The sequence below is a fragment of the Acomys minous genome (genome assembly GCF_964271855.1).
Source record: "Acomys minous genome assembly, chromosome: 4".
In the NCBI taxonomy this organism is placed as follows: domain Eukaryota; kingdom Metazoa; phylum Chordata; class Mammalia; order Rodentia; family Muridae; genus Acomys; species Acomys minous.
The window spans coordinates 87,588,598-87,612,942 of record NC_140486.1 but is presented as its reverse complement, the minus strand read 5'-3'; the positions used below and the strand labels follow the sequence as shown (position 1 = coordinate 87,612,942).

The 24,345-nt window shown below is 43.8% G+C and overlaps 1 protein-coding gene across 37 annotated transcripts in view; it reads right to left on the bottom strand.

Annotated features, from left to right (window-relative positions):
* Window positions 1-22,376, bottom strand: part of ABI2 (abl interactor 2) — a 76,633-nt gene extending 54,257 nt beyond the window's left edge. For 5 of the 37 annotated variants that reach the window (XM_084779814.1, XM_084779817.1, XM_084779789.1 and 2 more), the window contains exon 1: window positions 22,055-22,364. In XM_084779814.1, the coding sequence (XP_084635940.1) occupies window positions 22,055-22,171 (117 nt within the window). In that variant the 5' untranslated portion in view covers window positions 22,172-22,364. Of the gene's footprint in view, window positions 1-22,054 lie in introns of all 37 variants that reach the window. The other 32 variants (XM_084779786.1, XM_084779796.1, XM_084779816.1 and 29 more) reach the window with 12 other exon arrangements.
* Window positions 22,377-24,345: the final 1,969 nt, after the last annotated feature.

Here is a 24,345-nt window from a genome sequence, read left to right as displayed (position 1 = left end):
CAGCACTCAAGAGGCAGAGGCAGAAGAAGATCTGAATTCAAGGCCAGCCTGGTCTATAGAGGGAGTTCTAGGACAAGAGCCACACAGAGAAAACCTGTCTTGAAAACCAAAGGCAAAAAAACAAAACAGAGAGAAGAACTGTACTTCAAAACAGTACTATAGATGATGACAATCCGCCAGCCTACATTATCCTCTGACTGGTTTCTTTGTTTATTGTTTGTTTTGGATACCCTAGAAGAGTATGCTAGATCTGGGAAAGATGCCGTTGGTATTTTATAGGAACTGCATTGAACCTGTAGATTGTTTTGGACACTGCGGGCATTTAATAAAAGGCTTCCTATCCCAAGAGCTCACTGCCAGTCAATAAGGTGAGCCTATGTCTCACTGAGAAGTCCAAAGGCGGAGATCAGGAGAGGAAGACACCCAACACCTCCCACCAGCATTCATATGTGCACACACAAGTGAAGTATCTCCAAACTCACAGGCATGTACCACACACATACACATAACACACACATAGGTAACCACACATTCACAAGGCACACATACACAAGTATACACAAACCACAAATATACACAACATACCAGACATACACACACACACACATATGAAAAGCAGACACATAAACATGCATACACCACACATACACAAAACACACAATACACCAGGCATACACACAATACATATATGTATACGCCACACATATATACATACACCACACATGCACATACATACATACACACACAATACAAACAAAAAATAATGTTACTGTTAAAAATTTTAAAGTCATGAGGTGTACTACATACACCATTAGTCCCAGAACTCAGGAGGCAGAGGCAAGGAGATCTCTGTGAATTCAAGGCCAGTCTGGTCTACAGAGCAAGTTCAGGAAGCCAGGGCTACACAGTGAGACCCTGTCTCAATACACAGAAAGAAAGAAGAAAGAAAGAAAGAAAGAAAAAAAGAGAGAGAGAAAGAAAGAGAAAGAAGGAAAGAGGGAGGGAGGGAAGAGAAAAAGATTGTTCTGAAGGAAAGCCGTGCTGTGGCTTACATCTGAAGGTCAGGGAACTTGTGATAGTCAATTCTCTCTCTATCACGCAGGTCTCAAGGATCAAACATGGGTTATCAAGCCTGGGGCAAATGCTTAATTTACCCTCAAACTACTGGCCCCTAAAACCAAGGTTCACTCCTTCCTCAGCTTTCACTTCTAACTACTGAATTTAAAGAATTTTACCTCTTAACTGTCTCCCAGCCCACAGGTCTGCTTACATAGACTACTACTACCTTGCACATCCCAGCACCTCGGTGTGTCTGCGCTCGTAGTCCCCTTCCTCTGAAGCATCCTTCCCCTCGTGTTACAAGCATCACCGCCCTCTCACGTTGGACACTTCCCCCTCTCCACACCGCACACCTAATCCACTTGCCGAAACACTTCCATTCTATCTGGGCTTTTCCTTGGGGCATCCTGGCCATATACCACCTTGCCAATGTTTCTGTACTAATTTCCAGAACAGAGCACAGAGTCTTAAACATGGTCTAAGTTTCATCTGAAACCTCCAATTCTTCCTCTTACCCACATAAATGTACACCAACGCCTCTACTCACCCTCCACAGCTTTCCCTACTACAGCACACAGCTCTTACTCACTCACCTCACCAGGCTGCCACTTACAGAAACCCAGGTTACGGTTCTCAAAGTGTGGGTCATGGTTTCCTACCCTGGTCTTCTCCTTCCCCTGTTAATAGTCTCTACCCATAACCTATGCTCTGGCTGACACTCATCGGCTTTCTCAGCAATGTATTACAGACTTGCAGAACACAGAAATACATGCACGCTTCACTGCTCAGACTCACAGATCCCATACAGTAAGCCTCTAGAAACAGACGGTGCCTAACACACTTTTCATCGTACACATGAATCACCACTACTCTTCTTTTGCCCTTTTCTCTGTTTTTCTGTTGTTGTATCTGCAGTGATGGGGATCAAACTCACATGGACTGAACTGCTGTGCTCACCGTGAGCCGCAACCAGGATCTCTCTCATGGGTAATGCACAACTTTCAGTTTCCTACGATCCTAATGGCTTAAATACATTATTTTTCTTCAGGAGGTATAAAATATTATATTCATTCTGTGTCAAATAAGATTGAATTATGCTTTCCCCATATCAGTATTTTCAGAGCCTAAAAAAGGACATCCACAAAATTGAAGCATTTAACTCAGCCTTCTAAGACCTGTCCTCCTCACAAGGCACTCTCTCTTCCACAGTCAGAAAGAGCCTAACCCTAAGAATGGGGAACTGGGCACACAGGCTGGGTGTTCACTGATCCTCCCAGCTAAACAGAAGGCAGCTCACAGCTCAGCCCAGCAGGAATTCTCATGGCTTATTTCCCTCACCTAATGAGGGGAAAGACAGACAGAAAACTGGATCTCCAGAAGCTTTAACACCATCTGAATGACTGTGTACAAAATAAGGGAAAGATTGAACTTGCATCTCAATATGATGTATTTCTGGAGAGAGAGAAAATACAAGAACCCTGCACACCCTCTAAAGACCCTTAACTGCTGTATTCCTAACACTTTTTCTTACTGTTATTTACCTCCCTGTTTTGCTTCTACTAAATAGTACTACAGACTTGATAGAAAACTGAGGGTGTAGATGACTCTGAGGATAGGAAAATAGTATTTAAAAATCAAGAATAGCTAGGTGTGGTGGCACACACCTTTAATCCCAGCACTCGGGAGGCAGAGGCAGGCTCCAGGACAGCCAAGGCTACACAGAGAAACCTTGTCTCGAAAAATCAAAAAAGGAATAAAAAAAAAAAAGAAAGAAGAAGGAAAATAATCAAGAATAGGCATACACTGCCAGGTGGTGGTGGCACATGCCTTTAATCCCAGCACTTGGGAGGCAGAGGCAGGAAGATCTCTGTGAGTTCAAGACCAGCCTGGTCTACAGGACAGCTAGAGCTGTTACACAGAGAAACCCTGTCTCAAAAAACAAAACAAAACAAAAAAAGAACAGGCATACACAGGAGGGAATTCTCCTCTGCACACATGATCCTTAAGGCTTTAAGACTAAGACTTCTGGGCAAGATGGTTCAGCAAGTAAAGGCATTTGCCACCAAGCCCAACTACCCAAGTGCCGGGAAACCTGACCTGTATAAAATTCTTAAGGCGCCTCCACTGGAGTTACTGAGAATGTAGCTTTCATGAGTCACCATCCAGGCAAGGGTGGAGTTTTAGCTGATGCAACTGCCTAGGAGCCACTCTGCTCTCCTCTAAGTGACCCCTCTTTTTGTTTTGTTTTTTGAGAGACAGGCCTTGGCTGCCCAAGACTCGATTTGTAGACCAGGCTGGCCTTGAACTCACAGCAATCCACCTGCCTTTGCCTCCCGAGTGCTAGGATTAAAGGCGTGCACTACCACACCCGGCTTTATTCTCGGATGGATGGATGGATGAATGGAAGGATGGATGGACGGACGGACAGACAGACAGACATCCGAACGGACAGGATAAATGGCTCAGTGGTTAAGGACACTTGGTGCTCTTGCAAAGGAGTCAACTTTGGTCCCTAGCACCCACAATAAGCATTTCACAGGTGCCTGTAACCCCAGCTCCAGAAGATCAAACACCCTCCACAGACACCACACTCAGGTGCACCCATACATACACACAGACACAGACACAGACACAGACACACACACACACACACACACACACGTCATACACTTATCTATCTCTAATTTTTTAAAAAGAAGATAATTCAGTAAGGTAGCAGGATAGCCTTCCAATATACAAATAACAGATTTTTAAAAATCAGGGAAACAATATTTTCACAGAAACTGTGATAGCTACTTTTTGTTATCAACTTGGCTACATCTGAATGAACTACAGTCCAGATATGAAGGGTACACTTATGAAAGATTATTTTTGCTTGGGTGAATCCACTCCTAGTACAGACCTTTGAGATAGGAAAACACATGCCTTTGATTCAGATCTTAAAGCAGGAAGACATTAATCTGGGCCACACCTTCTGCTGGAAGCCTACATAAGCCATGGAAGAAGGAAGCTCTTGCTTTGCTAGCAAGTCCATTCCTTCACTGGCATTAAAGTCTACTTCTTCAGAAATTCCCACATCTATTGAAGACCAGCTGAGACATCAGCCTTGTGGACTGAGCAACTTGTGGATTTTTGGACGTTGCATTCACAGCACATTCTTGTTGGATGTATGGGAGCATAGCCTGCACACGATCTAATAAATCCCTTCATAAGTCCTGCTACTCTAGAGAACCCTAACTACTACAACAGCCTTTTTTAAAAAGCGTGGAGTAACTAAAAAAGCAAGAGAAGGACCTGTATAGTAAAAACTTTTTTTTTCCCTGAGACAGGGTCTCTCTGTGTATCCCTTTGTAGACCAGGCTGGCCTTGAACTCACAGCAATCCGCCTGCCTCTGCCTCCCAAATGCTAGGAGTAAAAGCGTGCGCCACCACACCTGGCATAATAAAAACTTTTAAGACACTGAAGGAAGAAGTCATCAGAAGATAGAATGATGTCTGTCCCATGCTCATGGTTAGCAGGGTTAATATTGTAAAAATGGTCAATCTACCAAATCAATCTATAGATTCAATGTAATCTGCATCAAAATTCCAACACAGTTCTTCACAAAAACTGAAAAAATAATCTTAAACTTCATATGGAAACACACACAAAAACCCAAAATAGGTAAAAATTGAAGGAAAAAAGAACTGCTAATCACCATTATTAATTTTAAGCTACACTACAACAAGGCCATAGTAATAAAAACAATATGATATTGCCATAAAAACAGACAAACTGCTCAAATGAATAGAACTGAAGACCTGGACATAAGTCAGCATGCCTACTGACACCTGTCTTGTTTGTTTGTTTTGCTATTGTTGTTTGTTTAAACAAAGAAATGAAAAACACACACCAGAGAAGAGACAACAGCATTAGAAAATAGTGCTGGCCAAAATGGTGTCAAAGAATTAAATTAGACCCGTATCTCTCACCCTGTACAAAATTCAACTCCAATTTTTGTGTCAACTTGACATAAGTCATCATAGAGAAAGGAACTTCAGGTGAGAAACTGCCTCTATAAGACTGAGCTATAAGGCATTTTTCAATTAGTGACCAATGGGGGACCCATCCACTGTGGACAGTGCCACCCCTGGGCTGGTGGTCCTGGGTTCTATAAGAAAGCTGGCTGATTAAGGCAGAAGAAGCACCTCTTCATGGCCTCTGCCTCAGCTCCTGCCTTCAGGATCCTGCTGTGCTTTGAGTTCCTGTCCTGATTTCCTTTGGTGATAAACTACAATGTCTATGGAAGTGTAAGCTGAATAAACCCTTTCCTCCCCAACCTGCTTTTTTCGCTCATGGTGTTCCACTGCATCAATAGAAACTCTAATTAGGAAAAGGACACATAGACTAAGCAGCTCCACAGAGACAATGTAGGTGCAAGGGACTGCAGGAAAAGAATAAAATAAAATGACTTTAGTGGGTGTAACATTTTTCTGAAGTGTTGAAAGTGTTCTGAAGTAAGACTTGGTAATGGTCAAACAACTCTGTAAATACACACATACATCAGAACCCACTGATGTTTACCACCCTTCAGATGCTTAGAACTGTATTTTAAAAGTTTCTAAAACTCTAATAATCAGTGAGATGGCTGGTGGTTGCACAGGTCTTTAGTCCCAGTACTCAGGAGACAAAGGCAGGCAGATCTCTGAGTCTGAGGACAGCTCAACCAATAAAATTAGTTCTAGACTAATTAAGTCTACATAATAATGCTTTGTATCGTGAAGATAAAAATAATTAAACTCATTAAAAGTCAGTGAGACAGGGTTTTAGCAAATCAGCAAAAATGACAACAGTTATCACAGCAGGAAAAGAGAACAGAATTGACAGTTGTAGTCAAAAAGGACCTTATTTACTTTATACAGCAGCATATGAATAAGTAACATCAAATAACATTAAACCAATGTGAATTAATCAGAGAGCTTTTAATCTACTAAAAACATTCTTTGCCTGGCATGGTAGCACATGTTGTAGTGTTAATTACTTAGGAGGTTGAGGTAAGAGGACCTATGAGACAAGGCTGGGCAACCCAAAAACCCAGCTCAGAACACAACAACAACAACAAAAATATATACACACATACATACACACATACATACATACATACATACATACATACATACATACACACACAACATACATACACACACATACATACATACATGCATGCACACATACATACATACAGCAGTGGTGGTTCTCAACCTGTGAGTTGTGACCTCTTTGGGGGTCAAGTGACCCTTTCACAGAAGTTGCATATCAGATATTTATATTACAATTCATACCAGTAGCAAAGTTAGTTATAAAGTAGTAAAGCAGTAATTCTATGGTTGGGGGCACCACCACATGAAGAACTGTATTAAAGGGTCGCTGCACTAGGAAAGCTGGGAACCACTGACACAGAAAGCTCGGACTGCGGGTGTGGCTCAGTAGCAGCATTTGCTAAGCTTACATGAGGCCTAGAATTTGATCTCATCAGGGGCAGAGGGGTGGAGGGGTCTGAGATGGGGAGGACACAGACAGGACTTAAAAAAGAAAAAAAAAGCAAGATGCAGTGAATATAAAAGCACTTGCCACCTGAGGCGAGAGCTCAGTTCAGGCTCCAAGACCCATGTAAAGATAGCAGGAGAGGAAGGAAAGAACTCTACAAAAGGACATGGTAATGAATGTTAATGAATAACTTTGGATATCCATTTTTTTATCATTTCCAACATTGTTAAGAATGGTGAAAAGCCAGGCGGTGGTGGTGCACACCTTTAATCCCAGCACTCAGGAGGCAGGGGCTGGTGGATCACTGTGAGTTCGAGGCCAGCCTGGTCTACAAAACAAGTCCAGGATAGCCAGGGCTACACAGAGAGACCCTGTCTCAAAAAAAAAACAAAGAATGGTGCAGCTTGAGGCCTGTCACATAGGTTATAACATTAACACTGTCAGGCACTTAACAATATCTAGAATGACGAATGAGACATGCCTCTGTGCACATCTGTGAAGGTTTTCCTTCACTTGGTTCTATGAAATGGCAAGGCTCACTCTAACTGTGGACAAGCCAAGTTTAAGGATTTGCCTGCTTCCTTTTTCCTGCCTTATCCAAGAGTTCCGACACACTGTCCAACCAGTGTCGCCCCTTCCCTAACATCAGAGCACAGCCACTGTCCTAGCAGTGTCACCCCCTTCCCTAACATCAGAGCACAGCCACTGTCCAACCAGTGTCGCCCCCTTCCCTAACATCAGAGCACAGCCACTGTCCTAGCAGTGTCACCCCCTTCCCTAACATCACAGCACAGCCGCTGTCCAACCAGTGTCGCCCCTTCCCTAACATCAGAGCACAGCCACTGTCCTAGCAGTGTCACCCCCTTCCCTAACATCAGAGCACAGCCACTGTCCTAGCAGTGTCACCCCCTTCCCTAACATCAGAGCACAGCCACTGTCCAACCAGTGTCGCCCCTTCCCTAACATCAGAGCACAGCCACTGTCCTAGCAGTGTCACCCCCTTCCCTAACATCAGAGCACAACCACTGTCCAACCAGTGTCGCCCCTTCCCTAACATCACAGCACAGCCACTGTCCTAGCAGTGTCACCCCCTTCCCTAACATCAGAGCACAGCCACTGTCCTAGCAGTGTCACCCCCTTCCCTAACATCAGAGCACAGCCACTGTCCAACCAGTGTCGCCCCTTCCCTAACATCAGAGCACAGCCACTGTCCTAGCAGTGTCACCCCCTTCCCTAACATCACAGCACAACCACTGTCCAACCAGTGTCGCCCCTTCCCTAACATCACAGCACAGCCACTGTCCTAGCAGTGTCACCCCCTTCCCTAACATCAGAGCACAGCCACTGTCCAACCAGTGTCGCCCCTTCCCTAACATCAGAGCACAGCCACTGTCCCAGCAGTGTCACCCCCTTCACTAAAATCACAGCACAGCCGCTGTCCCAGCAGTGTCACCCCCTTCCCTAACATCACAGCACAGCCACTGTCCTAGCAGTGTCACCCCTTCCCTAACATCACAGCACAGCCACTGTCCTAGCAGTGTCACCCCCTTCCCTAACATCACAGCACAGCCACTGTCCTAGCAGTGTCACCCCCTTCCCTAACATCAGAGCACAGCCACTGTCCTAGCAGTGTCACCCCCTTCCCTAACATCAGAGCACAGCCACTGTCCTAGCAGTGTCACCCCTTCCCTAACATCACAGCACAGCCACTGTCCTAGCAGTGTCACCCCCTTCCCTAACATCACAGCACAGCCACTGTCCTAGCAGTGTCACCCCCTTCCCTAACATCAGAGCACAGCCACTGTCCTAGCAGTGTCACCCCCTTCCCTAACATCACAGCACAGCCACTGTCCTAGCAGTGTCACCCCTTCCCTAACATCACAGCACAGCCACTGTCCCAGCAGTGTCACCCCCTTCCCTAACATCAGAGCACAGCCACTGTCCTAGCAGTGTCACCCCCTTCCCTAACATCACAGCACAGCCACTGTCCTAGCAGTGTCACCCCCTTCCCTAACATCACAGCACAGCCACTGTCCTAGCAGTGTCACCCCTTCCCTAACATCACAGCACAGCCACTGTCCTAGCAGTGTCACCCCCTTCCCTAACATCACAGCACAGCCACTGTCCCAGCAGTGTCACCCCCTTCCCTAACATCACAGCACAACCACTGTCCTAGCAGTGTCACCCCCTTCCCTAACATCACAGCACAGCCACTGTCCTAGCAATGTCACCCCCTTCCCTAACATCACAGCACAGCCACTGTCCTAGCAGTGTCACCCCCTTCCCTAACATCACAGCACAGCCACTGTCCTAGCAGTGTCACCCCCTTCCCTAACATCACAGCACAGCCACTGTCCTAGCAGTGTCACCCCTTCCCTAACATCACAGCACAGCCACTGTCCTAGCAGTGTCACCCCCTTCCCTAACATCAGAGCACAACCACTGTCCTAGCAGTGTCACCCCCTTCCCTAACATCAGAGCACAGCCACTGTCCTAGCAGTGTCACCCCCTTCCCTAACATCACAGCACAGCCACTGTCCTAGCAGTGTCACCCCCTTCCCTAACATCAGAGCACAGCCACTGTCCTAGCAGTGTCACCCCTTCCCTAACATCACAGCACAGCCACTGTCCTAGCAGTGTCACCCCCTTCCCTAACATCACAGCACAACCACTGTCCTAGCAGTGTCACCCCCTTCCCTAACATCACAGCACAACCACTGTCCTAGCAGTGTCACCCCCTTCCCTAACATCAGGGCACAGCCACTGTCCTAGCAGTGTCACCCCTTCCCTAACATCACAGCACAGCCACTGTCCTAGCAGTGTCACCCCCTTCCCTAACATCACAGCACAGCCACTGTCCTAGCAGTGCCACCCCCTTCCCTAACATCACAGCACAGCCACTGTCCTAGCAGTGTCACCACCTTCCCTAACATCAGAGCACAAGTTATTCGGCCTTTTAACATGCTCAACATGGACTGAAGACCAGTAAGTCTGCAGCAATCCTCCTGACCACTGTTGTACATGTTACATGATGTTACCCTATCATCTAAGGCAAACTATTAACCCTTTAATAATTATTATTAATATTCTATTGGTTCTGGTGATATTAAATTTGTATATAGGTATTATTTTTATACATAAAGTTCATAATCATATCAATTAAAACATTATAACTGTACATGTAAACCTAGAAACATGACCCCATTACCACGGAATTTAAAAATAACTAGAGACGTTTATTGTCAGTGACTTCCAACTCCCTTTCAAGCAAAAGTAGTGGGCTGTGTACTTATATTATTTTTCTGTATCTTAAGCTAAGGAACTAAAATTTTTTTTATGAAACTAGTCCACTCTTCTAGAGCAGGGACACAGTTTTTAAAGAGGAATCAGCACCATCTCCAGGCAGGAGCCCTGTAGCACCACATGCTAGAAAAAGCTGGTACCCTTTGCTGGCTGCCCCTACTCAGCATGATTTCTGCAGACTCTTCATGTTCCTAACAGTGGTTTTTCTTGCCTCTATTTAAAGTCATTAATAAATAAGTAAATGAAGAGGAGTAACAGTAAGAAAAACAAAACAAACAAAATTCATATTATTTTTAGCTCAACCTCATTATCTCAAATGTTGTCACAAAGGCTATTCACCAGAAATCAGAACCGTAACCGAGCTCAGCACTGGGCCCATGACTTAGTCACCACTCAGCTCTCAGCAGAGGAAGACACTTAATGAGATTTTTAAATGAAAAGACAACAAAAATGTATCAAGATCATTTTTTAAAAACAAAAAGTATATACACACAAAAAGAACAAGCAAAACAATACCATTCCTGTCCACAGAACTTCAGACCAGCAAGGTCACTTCCCTAATTTTATAAAAGAGAACAATCTCTTTTGCTACATCCTGGAAGCTGTAGGTAACTCAGGATTTGATAAGCATCCACTAATGCACAAGTCTTGCACCAACTAACATAAATGAACTGCACTAACTCTAAAACACCAACCATGTATGAACACTAATCTCCATTCTGTGGACCATATCTGTGTTGAATACTTGGGAAAATATATTTACCAACTTTCTTTTTTTCCTTAGCATAAATCTATATACACTATTCAAATTTGTAAAAACTAATTTATTTCACTCCTCTAAGAATTTTTCCACTGTTTGCTAGGAAAGACTTAATTTGTTGATCTTAACCAATTCTTAGATTTCCTAGGTGCTGGAAATAAACAAGATAGAAATAAATAAATCCATGCATCCTTTCCCTCACTGACAGGAAGGAAAGCAGAAAAATAAACATTCTCTGTAATGTGGTAATGTGCAGAAAATAAATAAAATGTGGAGAGAAAAGTACAGGCAAAGGGGAGAGAGGAAGGAAGGAAGGAAGGGGCAAATGAGCCAGTCATGGAACTCTCCAGAGACCACAACAAGCACAAGCCAAAGGCCTTAAGGCACAAAGTACACCCACCTGGTTTGGGAGGCAAAAAGAAAAAAAAGAAAGAAAGAAAAGAAAGAAAAAAGGAAGCCTGGGGCAAGGAATGACTGCATCAGTAAAGTATCTGCCACACAAGCATGAGCACCTGAGCTGGAGCCCACAACACACTAGGCATAGGCTTCTAAACCCAGCGCTTGAGGGTGGAAACAGGGGGGGGTGTGCTGAGCACTCACCCTATCCTAATTGGTAAGACAAGACCAAAAAGAAACTGACTCAGACAACAAGGTAAGCAGCCCTACAGGAACGGCGCTAGAAGCTGACTTCTGGCATGCACATGCATGAATAACCAGCAAAGTAGCTGGCATACTGAACAGAGTAGAAAAGTGTAGCAAGATGAGGTCAAGGCTAGAAGCCATACCATTTGTGGTTTGCGGCGTTTTTGTTCTTTTTGAAATACAATCTTCAGCTTCACTGATATATAAATAACAATTAAAAGTTGTATGTACTTTAAAAGTACATAGTTTTGAATACATCAACACTGCACTGCAGCGCTGTTCGGCAGCTGAGCACTCACCTTGCATAGATAGATAGGGTCCCACACAGTTACACCAACATCATTTGATAGACAGACAATAAATGACTACCATAAGCTAAGTCACACATCCATCATGTCACACGGGCTACCTTTGGAGAAGGCACTTAAGATCTAGTCTTATCAATTTCAAGTATATACTGTGCATTAACTCACAATGCAATACATCAGACCTCCCAGATTCACTTGATCAATTTATGCCCTCTGATCCAACACCACCAACAGCAACTACCATTTCTCTCTGCTTCTAAATTTGCATTTTTCAGATTGTAAAATCACAGCATTTGCCAGGCAATGGTGGCACAGGCCTTTAATCCCAGCACTAGGGAGGCAGAGGCAAACTGATCTCGAGTTCGAGGCCAGACTGGTCGACAGAGCAAGTTCCAGGACAGCCAGGGCTACACAGAGAAACCATCTCAAAAAAAAAAACAAAAAAAAAAACAAACAAATAAAAAGGAGAAAAAGAAAAAAAGACAACACTTGTCCTTTTGTTTGTTTAGTGTTCAAGGTTCATCCAGATTGCCCACCTAGCAGGTTTTATTGAGTAATATTTCTTTGTATATATGGACCTGTGCCACTTTTTTATCCATTCATTTGTTGAATACTTGTTTCCACATCTACTAGGCCATTGAAAATAAAACTAAAATGGACATGTGAGAACATGTGCCTCTTTGCAACAGTTTCCTTTATGAGATGAAGATCCAAAGGTAGAATATATATCCAAAAGTGGGACTGCTAGAGCACAATGTTGTCCTACTTTTCATTTTCTGACAAAAAAAAAAAAAAAAAAAAACCACCCAGAACCAAAAAACTTCCATGTCACTTTCTATAATGGCTTTAACAACTCACATCACCACCAAGAATTCCCTTTTCTCCACATCTTGCTGGCACTACCTTCTTTACGACACCATCCTAATAGGTGAAGGAAGCCTCACTGTACCTTTGGTTTATGTTTCCCAACAATTACCTGTGGGATACTGTCCATATACCTGATGCTCATTTGCCTGTCTTCTTTGATGTTGTCTTTTCAAGTCTATTATAGTTAACATTAACTATCACCTTGACAGAATCTTTTAAAAAAATCACCTGGAGTAAGACTTCTGGGAAATTCTGTGAGGGTGATTACATTAATCTTGTGAGAATGTACACCTTAACTGTGGGAACAATATTCCCTGGGCAGGGGATCCTGGACAGCGGTGCAAAACAAAGAAAGCAGTGTGGGCAGCACAGTGCACGTGTTAATCACCGTGCCCAGCTGCTTCAAGCTCCTGACATTTGGACTTCCCCATCATGACAAACCCCTGAACAGTGAACCAGAAGAAACCCTTTCTCTCTTAAGTTGCTTTTGTCAGTCAGAACATTATCTTGATCATGGGAAGATAATGTCCTATACCCACTTTTGTTCTGACACAGGGTTTCTGTATGTAGCCCTAAACTCAAGAGATACACCTGCCTGTCTCCCAAGAGCTGGGATACCCAATTTTTTATAGTTTGCTTTATTTGCATTGTTTTGCCTGCACCTGTATCTGGGATAGGGTGTGGGATCCTCTGGAACTGGAGTGTCAGACAGCTGTGAGCTGTCCTGTGGGGGCCAGGAATTGAACTGAGGACCACTGCAGGAGCAGCCAGTGCTCTTAACCACTGAGTCATCTCTCCAGCTCCATTCTATCCACATTTTTAAAACTTGGTTTGGGGTCTACGCTATTGTGTTTCATGAGTTATTTATATTTTTAGTTTGATGCATTGTTCTTATTTATAGTTGCTTCTGTGGCCTGTACTTTGATGCTCTGTTGAAATAAAAAGTTATTGCCAATACCCGTGTGGAAGAGCTTTCCCCAATGTCTTCTGTCAGATTAAAATTTCAAATCTTATATTTAAGTCTTTAACCTACTTCAAGTTAATTTTTTCAATTTTTTATGTGTGTGTGTGTGTGTGTGTGTGTGTGTGTGTGTGTATAAGAGACATGGGCATGCATGCCACTGTACATGTAGAAGTCAAAGGAAAACAATACAGTCAGCTCTCACATTTATGCAAGTCCCAAGACTCAAATTCAGATTACCAGACTTGCACAGCAAGCACCTTAAGCACTGGGCCGTCAAGTTAATTTTTGTGTTTAGAATACAGAGTCCCATCTCATTACTTCACATGTGAAGACAGTTTTCCCTTTAATTGAAGGCCATCTTTCCCTGCTGTGTAGTCTTACTATATATCAAAGAGAAAGCGCAGTCGACTACATATTTTTGAGCTTGCTATTCTGTTCTATTGCCATAGGACCGTTTTATGCTGGTCCCATGCCATTTTGGTTACAATCGCTTTGTAATATACTCTGAGATAACAGAGTACTATGTCTCCAATTTTGTTGGCCTCAAGATGGTGATGAGTATCCAGTCTCTGAGGTTCCATATAAATTAGGATTTTCTAATTTTTGTAAAAAAAAAAAAAAACAAAACAAAAAAAACTCTATTGGAACTCCTGATGACAGTGATTACACTACATTCACAGGCAGCTTTGGGTAGTGTGGACACTATTCATTCTACAACCCATAATCACAAATCCTTCCACTCATTGCGTCTTATATTCATAAGTGCCTTATAGCTTTTAGTATGTAGATATTTTACCTCCTTGGTAATTACTAATTTATTCCTAAGCTTTTCGTTTGTTTGTTTTTCAAGACAGGGTTTCTCTGAGTAGCCTTGGCTGTCCTGGACTCACTTTGTAGACCAGGCTGGCCTGGAGCTCACAATCCGCCTGCCTCTGCCTAGTGCTGGGGTTACAGGTGTGCGCCACCACGCCCAGCTTTGACCTTGTTATTTTTAACTTTGTTTTGATTGTGTCTTTATGGTTTTCTGTGTATACAATCATGCTTTTCTGTCTGCACTGTCACCAAAAATAGTATTAATAATAAATTCGAAAATAAGAGATCAGTTATCTGTAAACAAAAACAACCACTTTTCCAGTGTGGCTATCTTTTTTCTTTTTCTTTCCTAAGTGGTCTGACTAGGACTTCTAGTATTTTTCATAAATAGTGTTATGTTTAAGGAAACTATGAGGGACTGTAGAGATGGCTCAGTGCTTAAAAGCACTGGCTGTTCTTGCAGAGGACCAGGGTTCGATTCCTAGAAGTGGCTCACAACCATCTGGAACTCCAGCTCCAGGGCATCTGATGCCCTTTTACTGGCCTCCATGAGCACCAGCACACATGCAGTGCACAGACATGTGGACATGGGCAACACCCATAAAAATTAAATTAAATTAAGAACCATTAGTCAGGGAACTCTTGATTCTAATAATAAAAAGAATTTCAGGCCAGGGATGGTGGTGCATGCCTGCAGTCCCAGCACTCAGGAAGCAGAGGCAGGTGGATCACTGTGAGTTCGAGGCCAGCCTGCTCTACAAAGTTCAGGACAGCCAAGGCTACAGAGAAACTCTGTCTTGAAAAAACAACAACATTTGTAGGAGGGGAAAAAAAAAAAAGAAAAAAAAAAGGAAAAAACAACAACAACAAAAAGAATTTCAGCTTTCATGTATGAGTATGAATTAGCTTGGGGGTTGTCATGAATGTTTATAACAGCTGTACAAAGCACAATACCTGACAAACCCAGATGTTGACAAGGATGCAGAATAACAGCCTTTGCTGTTAGGAACGCAAAATAGCACCACAGAAAAGCATGTGGTGATTTCTGTAAAGTTAAACAGGTAGTTTACCCTGTGGTTCAATAAACCCAATATTTTTTTTTAAAGCAAAAGGAAAAAACCTTGACCTACTCAGAAGGTCCACTATTTATAAAAAAAAGTAACGAAAGATTCAGATCTTGTATGATGCCAAGGGAAAAGGTGCCGTGCAATGCAGCATGGGTGATATGACACTTGTGAGCAATCAATGCCCTTCTGCAGCTGAAGTTTCACAGCCACGGCTGTGCCTAAAAGGAGTACTAGCAGAAAGCCTTGTTCCATCACAACCCAGAGGGCCACAAATGACAGCCTCCCTGTTAGACCAGGAAATGGACAGAAAAGGCTCTGTGGTAGCTTCCCACAGACCTCTTATCTCACAGTATAAAGGCAACACAATTGTGCTACGACTCAGATCTGCAGCAGTCAAACTGCATACCACATGGATACATTCACCTTCCCCAGAGTGGGAAGATGGCAGAAGCCATTCACTTCCCTTTACTCAAAAGGCACCTGGAGGGGCTAGAGCGAGATGGCTCAGAGGTTAAGAGCACTGGCTGCTCTTCCAGAGGTCCTGAGTTCAATTCCCAGCAACCACATGGTGGCTCACAACCATCTATAATGAGATCTGGTGCCCTCTTCTGGTGTGCAGGCAGCACACTATATACAAAATAAATAAATAAATCTTTTTTTTTTTTAAGGCACATGGAGGCAAATGATTATAGCTGTCTTGATCAGTGGCTAATGCTAGAAACAACCGAGATATACAATAATAGACGAGTCAAATAAACTCTAATTCTTCTATATACTTGTCAGCAAAACAGAATGAAATACACAGCATTGATATTCAAAAATGAGTATGTTAAATGGAGAAGTCAAACAAACATGAAAAAGACTATATAATCAATACATCCATTTAGAAAGCATGGGGGTGGGGGTGCTGGCTCAATAGCTAAGAGCACAGTCTGTTTTCCAGAGGCCCTGAGTTCAATTCCCAGCAACCACATGGTAGCTCACAACCATCCATACTGGGATTTGATGCCTTCTTCTCCCATGCAAGTGTACATGCAGATAGGACACTCATACACAAAATATACCTTTTTTAAAGATTTATTTACTTATTATGAATACAATATTCTGTCTACATGTGTTCCTGCATGCTAGAAGAGGGTATCAGATCTCATTATAGACGGTTCTGAGTCACCATTAGTTGCTGGGAATTGTACTTATGACCTCTGGAAGAGCAGCCAATGCTCTTAACTTTGAGCCATCTCTCTAGCCCACTTTTTTTTTTAATAAATCAAAAACAAATAAAAGGACATTGTGAAAAAGGCAAAAACTATAGGGAGAAAAAACACTGCGTTTGTCAAAGGTTGGGAATGAAGGGAAGGACGAATACAATATGTAAAAAGAAAAGCTTATATTATAGCTGAACATAGTGGTGCTCGCCTTTAATCCCAGCGTTCAGGAGGCAGAGGCAGGCGGATCTCTGAGAGTTCGAGGCCAGCCTGGTCTACAAAGTGAGTCCAGGACAGCCAAGGCTACACAGAGAGACCCTGTCTCAAAAAACCAAACATAAGCTTATATTATGGAAGTAGGATGAGTGTGAAAGGATTCCTTTGCTGTGCTAGGACTTGAAGCCAGACTCATGCTCATACACATGGGCACACTTCCGCTGCGCTACATCCCCAGGGCCTGACTCTGTAACAGTTTATCAAACTTTCTTTCTTCTTTTAGGGGGGAGGAGGAGGGAGGTTAGTTTTTTTCAAGAGAGGGTTTCTCTATGTAGCTTGCCTGTCCTGGATTCACAATGTAGACCAGACTGGCCTAGAACTCACAGAGATCTGCCAGCCTATGCATCCCTGACTGAACTTGTTATTTTTTTATATTTTAAGTGGACTATTTTGCCTGCATGTATGTATGTATGAATGCCACACGGTCTCCTGTTGCCTACCGAGACCAGAAGATAGCACTAAATTCCCTAGAACTGGAGTTAAGAGATGGTTGTGAGACACAGTGTGGTGCTGGGAACCCAACTGCCAGAGCAGCAGGTGCTCTTCACCACCCCACCATCACTCCACCGCATCACTTGTACACCCCCAAAGGGTGATCTGTACTACAGTTGTATAAACCTCAGTAAATTTGACTTGAGAAATCAAAATTTAAAATAACCAAGCTGTAAATGACTGAAAACAAAACTTTCCTGCTACCCTGTGTTTCTGTATCAATGCATACTACCTGCAAATAAATTAAAATTAAAACGTTTTCCTTGTGCCGGGCGGTAAAGGTGTACACCTGTAATCCCAGCACTCGGGAGACAGAGGCAGGTAGATAGCTGTGAGTTCGAGGCCAGCCTGGTCTACAGACTAAAACCAGGATAGCCAAGGCTACACAGGGATACTTGTCTGGAAAAAAACAGAAGAAAAAATTAAGTATTTCAAAACAGACTGCATGATTCTTACTGTTTTATGACTCCAAACTGCAAAGGAGTTCCATAAAAGTTTAATTATGAAGTCTAAGAACGGGCTACTGTTTATTGGTGAGAGGACGGCCCTCACACTCACTACATACTATATAAACAAAAACAGCCCATGTGCAAAACTATTTCCACTACATATTCTACAGATAAGTAAAGCAATTCTACTTATAACTGCACATCTAGTGGAGAAAAGACTCTGGCTAAAAGAAAACTATCACAGTAAAAATAAAAGGTAAACAGAAAGGCTTCTGTTGATTGGGTCAAGGGACAGTTTTGTAGCAGCCAAGGCTTCAAGAAAAGGCAACATAAGACGGAACTGAAGATCCTGGACTAACAATAATTACAAGGCTACTGAAGTACCTCAAGAAAGCACAGGACGCACACAAATGAAGACATTTGAAGGAAAGCAACGAGCCCAGGGTACAACTTAATCTACTTTTACAATCCTGTCAAAAGTATTGATAATGACTAGTTTGTCACTGAAAACCCATTCGCCAAAGTGTCTCTCCTGAAAATTAGGACTTCTTTCTCAGGGGGTGAGAAACCTCATCTCTGGGAATTTTCTCTCCCTCACTCAGCCCAATGTCCACCTACTCAGTCCATTCCTCTCAGTGGAGACAAAGCACAAAGTTGGGAAGGATGTAACTACTGCCACTCAAATTTCTGCTCAGTGATGCCCTTCCACACCCATTTTAAGTCCTTCTCATGTTTTTGGTTTCTGAGACAGAGTGTCTCACTACATAGGCTGTCCTGGAACTCCCTATGTAGACCAGGGAGCCTTGAACCAGAGATCGGCTGGCCCTTGCCTACTGAGTAGTGGGAATAAAGGTGTGGGGTAAACTTTTTAATTTTTGTTCCAAATAAATCTCCTGAAGAATGATTCCTCCCTTTATATATGTGTGTATATATATGTATAAATAAATGTACATATATTTTTAAAAATTGAGACCTTTGCTAGGTGCCATGGCACATGTCTGTAATCCAAGCACTCCTGAGGTGGAGGCAGAGGCAGGCAGATCTGTGAGTTTGAGACCAGGCTGGTCTATAGAATGAGTTCTAGAACAGCCAAAACCACACAGAGAAACCCTGTCTTGGGGGTTCAGGGGGAAGGATTTTCTTCTTATCTATATGAATTCCAAATAAAAGACACAGTAACTTTATTTTATGTAACAGAAAATTGTAAATTTGGACAAGTTGATTTTTCAGATTTACTTCAGGAAAACAACAAACTTATTTAAAACACTAAAATGATTCATTAAATTCTTTTAAAATGACTAAGTTCCAAGTTAATTAAAAAAAAAAAACAAAAGCCAGGCGTGGTAGCACACATCTTTAATCCCAGCACTCAGGAGGCAGAGGCAGGTGGATAGCTGTGAGTTTGAGGCCAGCCTGGTCTACAAGTGAGTTCTAAGACAACCAGGGGTACAGAGAAACCCTGTCTCTAAAAACAACAAAAACAAAAACAAGTTACATTTTGATACAATGAAACCAGTGTTGAGTTAGTTAATTGGAGCTAGAAGCTAAGGCACAATAGCATGAAAAGCTTAATAGAGCATTTGCTCAGCGATCCTGCCAATTACACTTTCATGTCTTACAGGCTCACAGACAGCATCAAGACTCTGCTGGTCAGTCTTTCCATCATCACTAGAAGGACCAGCCAAATGCACTGCTGGCTCAGCACAAACCAAGCAGCACCGATTCTGCTTATCACTGTGCTGCAACAAATCACGTAAGGAGTATCATCCCGGGAAAGCACAGCAGCAATCCAGAGTCCAGCAACAGGGGACAACCCAGGAGATAAAGTGGAAACTATACTTAGTAGTATAATTCCACGGTAAAATGTATTCTTAGCATGCCCAAGATCCTGTGGTCAATTCCCAACACCAAAATTGAATAAGGAATTAGTAACAGACCAACTTTGACACTCTTTAAGATAGAATAATTATAAAATTTAAGACAAGTGCTAATCTCCTTCACTTCTCCGTTGTATTAATTTATGTACTTTTAACCTGACAATTATAATCTAGAATTATAGTAGCACTCATCTTTCAAAGTAGACAGACCTGTTTCTTAAAGCCTTGGCACTGGAGTTACAGACAATTATGAGCTGCCATGTGGGTGCTGGGAATTGAACTCAGGTCCTTTAGAAGAGCAGACAATGCTCTTAACCACTAAGCCATCTCTCCAGCCCCCAGACCTGTTTCTTATTAGTTGGCCACAATTGCAATCTAATCACTTTTCCATCCCCCAATTTCTCTCCCTACAACATTTTCCCATAATATGCTACACAGGCAACAAAAGTAGGGCTTTTGGTCTTTTAGGTTTTGCTTCTCCCAGCAGCTGTGAATACCTGAAAATAAGCATAATCTTCCTCCCCACAATCCACTACAAAGTATAAATTAACTATGCTAGGTTTGTTTGTCGGTATCCAATAGGGATTAGTTCTAGGAAACCCTTCCATGCTCTCCCAAACCCCCAACCCCACCATCTTTGGATATTCAAGTCCTTTACATAAAATGGCATATTTACATATAAGCTGTCACACATCCTCCCCTATACTTTAAATGTGTACATACTTATAGTACTTAACAACATGTAAATGCCATGTTCAATAGTATCATTTAAGGAATGACCCAAAAAAAAAAAAAGCCTGTTTGCATTTATACAAAGGGAATGCATCACTCATCATTTGATTGAAATCGCCAGTGGAGGACCGTCCAACAGGGAGAGCTGGGAATATGTGGTATTAATGGGCATCTAACTCGCTGAAAGGTCAGTCTCTTAAACCACATTATAAACCCCTTAAGACTTTGGGAGTATACCTTCAACAGTTTTGGGCCAAAGAAGACAAGCAAAAATTAAGCAATAAAACCCCTGAATCATTCCTCCAGAGCTCTATATTAGTATGGTGTATGACAAACATCTGTGGAGGGTTTGTTTTTTGTTTTTAATCACTCTCTGACCAAAGACACACTTCTTACTGATCATACACTTTCAACCACTTCTTTGAAGGAGATTCAATTCCATCTGATTCATTCTCCAATACAAATGTTTACAACACAATAATAGAGTTCACATACATTATTTTTTATTAACCATGTGGTCCTCAAAAAAAAGAAAGAAAAAAGAAAAACTTAACCTGTAAATTACAGAATCTCGGGAGTTTTTGTTTATATTTTCCAATATAACTGATGTTGAAGGTATCCGCAGAGACTCCAGTAGGAACAAGAACATTAAAGAGCAGGTAACAGTTTAACACCATGCTGCCATTTCCACTTTATCCAAAGAGAATTTAAATGAGAGTGGGGGAAAAAAAAAAAACCCCGAGCACCTGTAATTCAGTATAAGCCCTACGGAAAATTGGATTTGCAAACCATGAGTAAATTTTTAAAAGTGTTGTTTTAATCCATAAGATTTTTACATTTATCCCATGACCAGCTGTTTCTCAGCTCACCAATGTCTCCCCCCAAAACACACACACTCCTATCTCACCAATGGCCCCCCCTCCCTTCTCACCTTCCTACACACACACACACACACACACACACACACACACACACACACTGAGTCCCTGTGCCAAACCAATCATCATGGGGTGGGGGGAGAGAGAATAAACCATGTGGTTCATTTTCCTAAATCTCTGTGAAAAATAGTCACAGTTCTCTTTCTTATAGGAAAATATCCTATTCTAACGGGGCCTGGGGAGGAAAATCGGCTCATTATCAAGCAGTTTCCCATTCTCCAAAGGAGGAGAAAATGGCATTAACTTGTAATAAGAGACAGCCGTTCCACCGTGTCCCCTTTACAACCTTAAAACAACATAAAAAAAAAAAACTTAAGGGTTAAGAATTTTTGTTTTGTCTTCAAGGTGCATTCACAGGAATGGAAAACTGAGGCATTTCACTTTGCACGAACAGGACCCCTTTAAATATAGTTCAGAATTTGAGCAGAGGGTAACCTATCCCTGTTATCACTCACTGCCCTGCTATCCGAGCAGGATTCCGTTATACAGAAAATGCCACTCTCCACCTCCTCCGCCATCCAGAACGCTGACAGGCGAGGAGTGCGGGGGCAGAGGAGAGGAGGCGGGACGCCACACACGCACCGCACGGAGGACCGGCTCCGGGCTTCAGGGGGCGTCCGTTCTGCAGACTCCGCTCCCCCGAGCCGCCGCCCTCGCCCCGTCCCCACCCCGGCGTGGCTCCCGGCGTGGCTCCCGGGGCCGAGCACCGCGCGGCCTCCTCGGCTCGCCCGCGCCCCCGCGCGCCCCTCACACCCCGCGCCCTGACGCGTCGCACCTGGATGTAGTTGTTCTCGCAGTAGTCGGCCACCCGCTCCAGATTCGTGTAGCTGTCGAAGAGGGCCCGGCGGCCCCCCGGGATTTCCTCTTCCAGCAGCATCTGCAGCTCCGCCATCTTCACATCCTCCTCCTCCTCCTCCTCCTCCTCCTCCTTCTCATACAGCCCGCAGAGGCAGCGGCCGCCGCGACGCCTGGGAGAGGAGGAGCAGCGGCGACCGAGGCGGGAATCGGGAGGAGCGAGCGGCACCCCCGGCGCGCATCAAGGGGGGAGGGGGAGGGGGCGGCGGGGACGGGGGCGGGGCGCGAGCCGACGGGCCGCGAGGACGGTCACCGCGGCGACGGGCGGGCGGGCGGGCGCGCGCACGCGCGCTCCCCTCCCTCCGCCCCCGAGCGCCCGAAAAAAGATTCCCACTCGCGCCGCCCCTCCCCCACTTCCGGCGTCTCCTAGCGACGGGAGGGCGGGGGCCGGGATGCGCGCGGGAGCCGGCTCCCGGTTAACCCTTCGTCCCCGCGCGGCTTTCCCGGCTCTGGGAGTCCCTCCGCTGCCTTTGTTAGCGGGGCGGGAATGTCCCGCCGCCACCCCACCCTTCACCTTCACTACACTCCGGGCCGGAGCCCTATGGAGGTCATCTGCGGGAGGAAGCTCTCAGGCCCCTGTGGAGGCCTAGGGAGAGGGTACAGCCTCTTCACATCCTCTGTGAAAGATCACACCTCCTCAGAACACGCAGAGCCTCTAAGTACCACTTTGGACCTCATCTTCTTCTTTACAGAGTTAATTGCAATTTCCTATCCCCAAACCTGTTCATTCTTTCATTCATTCATATTCCCTCCGTCCCACTATCTCCTTTTGGGAGGGTCTCCTATGTACACCGGGCTGGAATTACAGGCGTATGCTGTGGTTGCCCAGCCTGGGCTTCCCCCTCTCTTCACTTTTCAGATTTTTGATGGAGGTTTTGTTGGTGTTAATGTCGTTATTCACGTGGCTATAATATAGCATGAATAAAATTAAGTACATACATGCACATTGGGAACACGTTTACTACAAAAATTATGATCTTGCTTGTTTGTAATCCAGATATCGAATCTTTTCTTTTTTTTTATTTCATGTGCATTGGTGGTTTTGCCTGCATGTAGGTCTGCGTGAGGGTGAAACAGGAGTTACAGACAGGTGTACGCCATGTGGGTGCTGGGAATTGAACCTGGGTCCTCTGGAAGAGCAGCCAGTGCTCTTAACCACTGAGCCATCTCTCCAGCCCTTTGAGTCTTTTCCTATAAATATGATTATCTTACACAGTGAAGCTTGAAAAAAACAGACACCCTCTGAGATACTAAGACCTTGACCTCTGTTTGTTCTGTGGAAACCCAAAGGGTACCATCTTAGAGGGGTAGTTTAAGATTTATGGTTTCAACGTTTGATTGCTTTTGCGGTCACTTGGCCGTCTTACGGGTAAGTTTTCAGATGGTGAAGGAACGATTATACATTCCTTAAAATAAATAAAATACACACCATCAGGCATTTGTGGAGTAAACCCTGTGTTGTTACATTAGCTTTATGATAAATACATTACCAACATGTGTGAGCTTTCTCTGCGAAGCCTAAAACAGCATTTTTAAATGAAGATGTGGTCCAGCTGGGTCTATTCTTTGCCTCTTCAAACACCTGTCTCAGTGAGAATGTTCTCTAAGTTAAGTGTGAGAAGCTTGTTAAAAACAAAAGGGGAGCTCGGGCTTGTCTCTCAGTGGCACTGTGTGTAAGAGTGGAAAAAAGAGAAACCTAAAGTGTGCGTAGGGGCATAATTAATGGAAATGGCACATACGCCTGGTTCAGGAAACGAGGTACAAACAGGTAAAGAAAACACACAGTGGCGGGGTGTGGTGGCGCACGTCTTTAATCCCAGCACTCGGGAGGCAGAGGCAGGCAGATTGCTGTGAGTTTGAGGCCAGCCTGGTCTACAGAGTGAGTCCAAAGCTACACAGAGAAACCCTGTCTCAAAAAAGAAAAAGAAAAGAAAAGAAAGAAAGAAAACAAACATTGGATCAGACTTTCATACAAGCTTAAGCAGTCTGGAGAGATGGCTCAGCAGTTAGAGCGCAAACTGCTCTTCCAGAGGACCAGATTTGGGCTCCAACACCCATGTCACGCTGTTCCCAGTCACCTGTGTCTCTGCCACCAGGAAATCCAACACCCTGCCCCAGCATCCACCGATACCTGCAATCATGCGTTTCCCATAGAAACACACACATAAATAAAAATAATATTTTAAAGAATTTGTTAACATAAAAAGCATA